General features: G+C 38.5%; 1 protein-coding gene across 1 annotated transcript in view; it reads left to right on the forward strand.

Moving 5' to 3' along the window:
• Nucleotides 1-771: 771 nt before the first annotated feature.
• Nucleotides 772-9597, forward strand: part of SPAG6 (sperm associated antigen 6) — a 22886-nt gene continuing 14060 nt past the window's right edge. The window contains exons 1-2 of the mRNA XM_010137493.1: nucleotides 772-941; nucleotides 4427-4610. Of these exons, the coding sequence (XP_010135795.1) occupies nucleotides 780-941; nucleotides 4427-4610 (346 nt within the window). The 5' untranslated portion in view covers nucleotides 772-779. The remainder of the gene's footprint in view (nucleotides 942-4426; nucleotides 4611-9597) is intronic.

The raw sequence follows: 9597 nt of genomic DNA on the forward strand, positions 1-9597 counted from the left end.
CTATTGTGGGAACAGAAAGTTTCTTCCTCCCGCTTCCTATTTTTTAGCCAGATGTTTAGCCAGGTAAGGACTTTTTTAGGCCATAACTCTTTTTTTTGTGCCATAACTGCTGGTGGTTCATGAGAAGGCTGCTCACCTCACCTATGACTTCAAGTATGTGTTATAAGACCACCTTAGAGAATGGACTTCCGTATTCTTTCATGTTAAACAGACATACTGTGGACTCATCGGTGAAAACACATCGGAAATAGCAACACGATAAGAAAATCCTCAGACTTTTCTGTCTAGAGTGTAATATCAATCGATAATAGTACATGAAATGTTATTTGGTATAATTCAACGCAGAGATTCTGCTGACACGCTGGATGAGTGACATGCCAATGTCACAGCTTACCAGGCCCTCCAGGTGGAGTTTATATATACATAGGAAATGTATGTATATAAAAGCATTTAACACATGCTTTTTATATATGTTTGAATACACCTTGTTTTCAATGTTTTTGACATGTATTTTATAGGTGTTTGAATATCGCTTATTTCTACATGTGACTTTTTTTTATATTTCGGAAGTATTTTGTACCTGTGAAACACAAGCAGAAATGTTGCTATGCATCAGCAGTGCTATCCAAGTGCCAACTTCATTTCAGTGGAACACCTGGATTTCCTACAAGTTCTTATTTCCTGGAAGAGTAATTTAATAGGTTTTTATAAAGGCAAATATTTAGAAAAAATTCTGCTTACCAAATGGGCTTTTATTTTCCTGGTGTAACTCAGGTGTAATGTCTTTGCTGAGACCTCTCTTGCTGGATGTCGTCCCAACTATTCAACAGACTGCTGCTTTGGCTCTTGGGAGGCTTGCCAGTTACAACGATGACCTGGCAGAGGCAGTCGTGAAGGAAAACGTTCTTCCACAGCTCGTGTGTTCATTGTCTGAGCAGAATGTAAGGCATCATTATTTTCTTAAGTAATCACTTGTTGTTAACTGTTGCACTGGGAAAGGGAAATCTTTCTATATCAGCTATCTGCTGTTATTCTAGTACAGCAGCAAATGTCCTGTAGTCAGAGACATTCCTGCATGTATGTTTGAACTGCTGAGAGGTCAACGTGTCCTGTGTGCCAAGTCTGAATTGAAATAAGCTTGACTTTAAAATATTGTCTTACCTTTTAGTGCCTTAGGAAATATATTCATGGCACTATTTATGTCTTCGAAATGTTGAGTGATACTTTATAAAAGATCTCTCTTTAAAAATGAGACAATTTGAAAACTGTAGTGATAACTGACTAGGATTTGTTAATAATACCAAACGCTTGTAAAAAGCATATAAAAACCTGAACTTCTGTAACGAAATATTTAATATTTCCAAAAATAGCCTTTTGGAAATCTGTAGCATGAGAAATATCAAACCACTAACACAAGAAAATATACTGAAAGGTTTTAAACTTCATATTTGTCACAGACAAATGAAGGAAGTGTAGTTACAATTGCAATGCAAATAAATCTGCTGGTTCTCTTTCTTCCTTCTTTCCATTTTTCTCCAGCTTTGATTTTTTTCCAGTGCTCCTAACCTAGATTAACAGAAATACTTTCAAATGAATTCCTAGTAACTGGAAAAAGAAAGAGACAGCGAGAGTTAAGTGCACTGATATCATAGTCGCACTTAAGCTGTAGTTTTGATTTATTAGATTTAGGATAAGTAGTATTTCAATGGAAATATAAATTGGAAAACTGTATATTTTCATTTTCAGTCATCTGAGGAAAATGTAAATCCTTGCTTTTTTTTTCATATATAGGTCATTGCCTATACAATTAATCTTAAAAAAAACAAGCTAAGGAAAAGCCTTGGTGTCAAGATACTGGTATAGCATGGAAAGAAGTTAAGGTTTTAATTAGACATGTTTATAACAATTTTGTTTATTTATTTCTGTTTTTAAGAGAAGAAGGGGAACAAAACTCTGTATCCTCTATTTTGATTTGGAAACTACCCCATTGCTACAACTTAACGATCTCACTAAATTAGCTTGAGTACCCCGATTTATCTCTTCTGTTACTGTCCGTGCTGTCTTTACATTAAGATGGCTGTAATCGGAATCACTTGAGGCAGCAGCAAGATTAGCGTGAGATCATGGAAAGCCTACTATGCCTTGGTGACTGAGGGCAAGTGAAGGAAACTTGTTATCCAGTTCATGCAGCGTTTAGCAATGCATGTAGTTGGTTACTTTCTGTACGCAATGCGCCCCCCTAGCCCCCGCCTCAGATATGTTTCCATTCCACTCGCTCTTTGTGTATCAACATCTATATTTGAGGAGCAGATTCTCTGAGCACACAATTAATACTGATTCCACTGATTTTTGGAGAACAGTTACAGAGTCACATCCTAGATCAATGTTTTGCTAATTAAACTGATCAAAATACAGTTTTACAGTGTGTTGTGACTGTGCCTGTGAATACGGTGTGTTTGTAAATAAATGTGTTTTGAATAATAAAAACAAAGAAGAGTTCTTCTTTGCCAGAATAATTACTTATCAGAAATAACTTACCTGTATTTGCACAGATATAGACTGGTGTAAACAACTGTGGCTCCACTGAGTTCAGCAAAACTTGCATTAGCTATGGATCTGACCATTAGTCTGTACTGTTTCCCTTATCTTCTGTGCCCCCTCGACTAGGACTCAGGCTTTGCTTGTAAATTGTGTTTAATGTACCTACTTGTTGGCTTTAACTTGGACTGGATTCTTGGCATTAAGGTGTTGTATCGTGCCTGGTAAACTAAGGAGAGTCAGTGTTTGAGCAGTGGAAGATGACTGTGCTCTTGAATTGTTAATGTGCTCTCTGATGTGGCTTTAGCCAATGCCTATCCGGATAGAGGATAGCAGAAGGCAGGACAGTTTCCAGAAGTATAGATGAGGCCATTGTGCTGTGAAGAAGAGAAGCTGAGGTGGACAGACATGGTATGCCGTGTCACTTCTCTTTGGGGCCAGGAAGTGGGCCTGAGTCCTTTTTACTTCCTATGGAGTCAGTGCAGATGGCTCCTCTGTTGTCATACCTTAGTGCTTTAGATCAAACTTTTGAAGGTGTTTGGGCACCTTACAGGATGCACAAAAGCACTCACGTGGTTCTTTGTTTCTCTGGACTTGATCCAAAAGGGATGTGGGCTATGCATTGTTTAAGTCTTGGGCAACTTGAGAATAGGAATCTAGCACTGTTAAGAACTCAGGCTCCCTGTGCAGAGCAGGGGAGAACTGAGCATCTTTGAATGAGTTAAAGATAGCTGGTGCAGCTTGGTGGAGCTTGTCCGTAGGGATGATCAGCTGCCAGGTTGGAGAGCATACTCCAGGCACGTGGATGTAGCAGTAGGTTACTTGTGCCCCAATGAATCTTGCACTCATTGCTGCATGGTGACTTCATGAGGGAGGGGAACTGTCTCACAACATGGTTGTCTCTGGTCAGAGTACTTTAACTGGGCTCTAGATTTTGAAACTGTAAGGCAGAGGAAGAAATTTAATTTTCAGCTTCCACATCACAATGATAGTTGTGAAACTGCAGGAAGAGACTGAAATGGAACTTTTGGGGGGAAGACTTTAACTGTGCTTTTAAAAGAAACTACAACCACCACTGCGGTTTACATGGAACCCCATGATGTTTGCAGTATCATATGTTATATATATGCTCAAAATATGTTTTTGGTCCAGCTCTGAGCGAGATGGGTAGAACTGAGACAGGTGCTTGGTACTTGGACATGGTGCTTGAACTTATGATAGAGATGCCAAGTGCTTAGTCCTGTTGAAAGCGAGCTGTTTCTGGACACGTACAGGAGTAAAAGTGCAGGCTGCCTGGTCAGAACAGTGGGTCATGCAGTGTTGGTGGGATGGGTTTTCAGGATCTTAGCTGTGGGCTTAGGTGGTATTGAGGCATTTCAGGATTCAGATCCTAAACCATTTTGTCGCATCTAATTATCTGTCTCAGTTTCCTGCTCGTAAATGTAAACAATGTTTTCTCATAGAGATGTTGTACATTAGAAACTGTGAAACCTTGCAGGTGTCACAGATGGGTAGAATTATTTTAGGACCTTGCCTTGCATAACCTGTTAAATATGTTAAGAGCTATTGTTTTGCAGCTCTTATCATTCACTACTCACTTAAACAAACAGACTTATCTAGACTATTATCTTTTCCCCATATCCTCTTAGCCCTCTCATTTTTTCTGTTTGTTCATGCACTTACTGCAAATTTTAGATCACGAGCTGTCTCAGAGAAGGGCTGTAGGTTCGTCGTTTGTGTGATGTCTGGTGGTCCTGATTCGGATCTGTATGAGATATTGCTGCTACTAAAAAAGACTGATTTATGCATGTCTGTACTGTATTATGCTTTGAACTACTAAATGTTAGTAAAAGCTTTTTATTTTTTTTCCTCTTTCTGCTTTGTACAGCGTTTCTACAAGAAAGCAGCTGCCTTTGTGCTAAGAAGTGTTGGTAAACATTCTCCACAGCTAGCTCAGGCAATAGTTCAGTCTGGAGCACTGGAAATGCTTGTGCTTTGCTTGGAAGATTTTGACCCTGGAGTCAAAGAAGCTGCATCTTGGGCACTTGGGTATATTGCCCGACACAATTCAGGTAACAGGTTTCACATGTGTTATCTTTCAGCTTAATGCTATGTGAGATTTATAATAAATTGCATTATTGTAATAGTAGAATCATAGAGTCGTTTGTATTGGAAAAGACCCTTAAGATCATTGAGTCCAACCATTAACCTAGCTCTGCTACGTGTTCATAAATATAAGAGGCTTTTTCTTCTCTACTGTTATAAAATTTTTGATTTGGAGTAAAAAGCTTCTATAACTATACTGATCCAACAATGCTGTACCTTTTGTGGGAAACTGCTATATCTGACACCAGCAGTGCCCAGTTATGAGAGGTGCTCCAAGAGGAGACACACTGAGCCTGGGGCCAGGAATCGACGCTCTGATTTATTCTCCTTCATGAGGAAATTTCAGAATCTTTCTATATCATGTAACTACTACTGTGGAACAAAGTTTCTTCTGCTCAACGTTAGTTCTTATTTTATAGACTTAGTAAAATGGAGTTGCTGCGGCAGAACCAGGTTTCATTCAGCATACAGCAGTGCCTGCAGGATAAATGTGCAAATTCATTGCACCGACTGTATTATCATTAGTCAGTAGACCACACTCTTCTCTGAGAGTCAGGAATAGATCCTAGGAATTCGATATCGAGCAGTTCACTGCTGTCTCACAAGCAGTTGTATAACTCACTGGCAGTGTCATGTTCCTATTTAAAAAGCTGATCCACGTGGTTGATAATTCTTTTACCAGCTATTTATATGGTTAAGTTTAGAGCTGTGAATCAAAGAACTGAGGGAAGAAACGCTGGCTGGAAAGGATAGAGAAATATCTTGTGTTCATACTGTTTAAACTGTTCTAGCATCATAGCATTAACTCATGCATTTATGTTTGATTTTGTCTCTAAATAGACATAGATTAATTTGGAAGTGATTTCTTCCTTCTTTTTTAATCAATATGGAGTGTTGGACTGTGGAAGGCATGGGGTATTCCCCTTAGAGAGAGAGGGTTAACTTGGGACAGAATCCAAAGTTGTCAGCACCTTCTTAACAGTCTGGTTTTTCTGGGGAACAAATTAATTCTTGGGGCACCTCTGTGGGAAAGCTCTTTTATCTTTTGGTCACTGGGTCTGAATCCCTCCTTTGATGGAAAACAATTGTTGCTTCCATCTGAAAGATACTTGTTTAAGTGACATTTGAAAGTGTTCATTTGTAAAAAAAAAAAAAAAAAAAAAAAACAACCCAGAAAAGCTTCTAGTAATACTTGAAAATTAAGTGAAAAACAAAGGAGAATGAATGTAAATAGTTTAAATATAAAAAAAAAAAAAAAAAAAAAAAAAAAAAAAGTGTGTAGTGTATGTGTGTGTCTGTTAACATAAACATTTCTGTAGTTCTGCTATGTCAGTAAATCAATATTGACTCAATTCAATTGCCCTTCATGCTGTTCACTGCCTGAATGCTGGCTGATCTTTAGGGTGATCCGGTTCACTCTGTGATGACAGTGTCTGCAAAGATGGAGGTGATGTCGGGGTATTGAAGACAACAAGCTCCTTATACAAATTTGTATTCCATGGTTATGAATTATTTATTCACTGACAGTGAATTGGTGCATGTCTCATGTCAATTTGTGCCACCAATAAGAACAGCATTTTCAGAAATTAGGTTGAAATTGCAAGTGCTACAAAGCTGCAAGCATCAGGGCACAGACAGATCACAAAATGTAATCACAGTTATAAAAACACAACCCAGACAAAACAAAACAAAATGCCTGAAAAAAATCGTTCTTCTCCTGCCTAGCTACAGCTAAGTTGGGGGATTTACCTTCCTCTATAAGAGTCACAGGAAGTCTCTAAAATGATTACTGAAAGTAGAGGAGTTATATTGAAGAGAGATCACTCTGTGCACGGTATGTTTCTTACACTCTTACAAGAATGCCTTTGCAACAGGATATTGTTGGAGATGGGATACAAAGATAGATGGATCTCTTCATATCAACATCTGGTGAAGAATCCATTCAAGAAACTCTGGATTAGACTCCCATGCTTGTGTTAAAAAAATTTGTCAGTTACGATTTTCTGTCATTGACTGCCTGTGGACACATATTGCAGCTTAAAAATAGAGTTGGGCATGAAATAGTTCTCCCCTCCCCACACCCCCGCACCCCACTGAAAGGTGTTTCGGTTTCAAAAATTGTTTCAGTTCCAAACTGGAACAACATTAAGATGAGTTGTTTTTTTTTTCTCTCCTGAAAAAACTGGGGTGTTCGCCCCATCGAGAAAAGTTCAGTGATTAGGGCGTATGTCTGTGATGTATGTGGGAGACAGATTAAAGTCCTGATCTGTCTGAGGCAAGATGTGAACATGTGTCTCCCTGAATGCAAGCAAAGGCTCCCAGCATTCAGCAATAACTATTTGCAATGGGAGGGTCTCTCTGCTTTTAATCAGAAATTCCATCCACTACCTGGCAAAGCTTCTTTCTAGGAACTGCTGTATATGCTCCCATGAAAAGATTTTGATGTTGAGGAATCAAAACTTCTTTTTTTTTTTTTTTCCCTGATGAAAACATTCTCTGGTTAGTAAGTTTCCTACTGTCTTCATACAACAATCTCATAAAATTCAGGTCTCTTGTGAACAGATGTCTCCAGAAGGCCTGTGAGATTTTAGGTCAAGACAGATGTCTCATGAGATTTCAAGACACTAGAAATCTTGCCAGGTCAGATTCCAAAATTTAGGAACAGCTCTTGCAGTTCTGTTCTTTCTTGAAGATCCCTTAGGGCTGAATTTCAGATGCTAGTCTTACTCCAGACTATACAGGTCAGAGTGCCATGATTTTGCCATTCGTTGTTTCTACTCTTTGTTTGAAAAGAAGTGTTAAGTTCAGATACCATCAAAAGACCATCAGATCCATGAAAAGCATTTTGTAAATTTTTATTTATACCTTATTCAGTTACTTTTAAAATGCAGAACTGATGTTTGAGATATGCAGATAGTTTAACTTTCCATTCGCTTTGCCTCCATGAAAGGTGTAATTTATTAATTGTCTTTTACTTGCTTCAGCATATTGTAAATTGGTAGGGAAACAAAAATAAACACTATTTATACTCAAGCGTATTGCTGAGAGCAGAGTTATGCCTATTTTCTGTCATACAGTGGTACTCTTAGGGTCATAGGATAGCTCAGCTTGGGAGGGAGCTGGGGAGATCTCTAGTCCAGCATCCTGCTCAGAGCAGGGTCAGCTACAAGGTTAGGCTAGATTGCTCAGCTCTTCAGTGGTGTGCGTCCAGCAGTAAATTTGTCTTATTCCAGGATCTAAGCTTGCCCTGTAATTAATGACCTCCATCCTTCTCCTGATGAAAGGTTTTTCCGCTTGTTCCAGTGGAATCTTTAGTACTGTGGTTGTAGCTGTCTGCATAAACCTGTGATTTTTGAAGTGCAACCTCTGGGCTCCTATGCGGGGATTCGAGTATTCCTATGTGGCCATTACAAGACCATGCAGTCCTCAGAAAAATACAGTACTGGTGGTTGTTTTGGTCAAAACCTGTTATTTTCTGTGGATACACCTGCAACCACAGCAGGGTCTGTCTGAGAACCCTGGCCTGGACTGAAACTTGCATTTACTTCCAAGTAAAGAAGGTTTTGCTGCTGTTGCACAATGTGAATATAGCATTTGTTCAGAGCTGATTTTTCTTCTCTAGGGACTACCTGCACATTCACTTTCTCACCTTTATCTTTGCTGCCTACTATATATCTATATATCTCTGTATATATATACATACATATTTTATCCATACTATTGTTGCCAACACGGTATGTGTTGGTATGGATTTTTTTTTTGGTAACACCTTAAATCAGTTTAGATCAATTCTCTAAGAATTCCCATTGATTTTAGTGGGTATGTAGTCAGGATCTTATTGACGACTCTTCATTCACTTTCCACTCCTGACTAGGCCTCATCTTACTTTGAATTAATTTCTTAGTTGTTCATGAGTACTTTTGTATTGAGATAAATCGGTACAACTCTAGTACAACTTCTGGTTGAACTGGTGACATCTTAAACTCCAAAGTCATTCTTTATCAGTCTTTTTTCTATCTCCATGGCAGTCTGTCTTCAAGTCTGCAGTATCTCCATTTGCTAAACTCTTGTTTCATTGTTCTGGACAAAATCAACAAATTTATGGTGGGTTGTGAGTGGATTCTCCTATCTCTGAGCATAGGTAGAATAACATTTCTTACTTTCAGTCAACCTGTTGGACAGGTTCCTTGAACTGTACCCCAAACTTGAAGTTCCAAGCCCATGGTTTTAATCACTTTCTATGGAATTAAACGAGGTTCATAAATTAGTTTTTCTCTGCTGTCTCTTCAGCTATTGGTCTTGTCTTTGCCTTAATAATGCTGTCTTGGCATTCTTTTGTAATTTGTTCCGGGTCTTTTAATTTCTTTGACTGAATATTCATTTTAAAGAATTTCTTCTTGACAGCTGTCAACTTTTTTTCTATAACTCTTTCTCAACCTTATTTTTTTTCTCACCCTGTCTGTGTTTCGTAACAGGATAGTAAAGTTTCTTGAATCCTTTTGTGTATAATCTGAACCAAAGATGTTCTACCAAGTGGGAGAACAAGGTTAATTGAGCCTCTTTTTGAGAAAAAAGAATTGCAATTATCACAGAATCATTCATACTTAGAATCGTAGTTTTGGGCTGAGTTTGCAGAAGAATCCGATGGGAAGGTCTGTATTTTCTTTTGTCCCTGCCTCAGCTTTCCTGTTTTTCTGACAGTCTGTTTACTGCTTGTCTGTCTTTTGACACATGGTCCAGCCCTCCATGTGGTAAGTTATTAGCCATGAACCTTATAAACACCACTGGAAGAACAACCATTTAATTAACCATGACCAACAGTAACCATCAGTATTTAAATGGTAGCAGACTTCTAACAGCAAGAACTCATCTAAATTGAATCAGATTTAGTTTATTCGTTTAAAATAATTTTTATGGTTCCTTTTGTATGCCTGGCGTAGCTGTTTCTTTCCC

This window comes from Buceros rhinoceros, unplaced genomic scaffold, assembly GCF_000710305.1.
Source record: "Buceros rhinoceros silvestris isolate BGI_N320 unplaced genomic scaffold, ASM71030v1 scaffold4376, whole genome shotgun sequence".
Classification (NCBI taxonomy): domain Eukaryota; kingdom Metazoa; phylum Chordata; class Aves; order Bucerotiformes; family Bucerotidae; genus Buceros; species Buceros rhinoceros.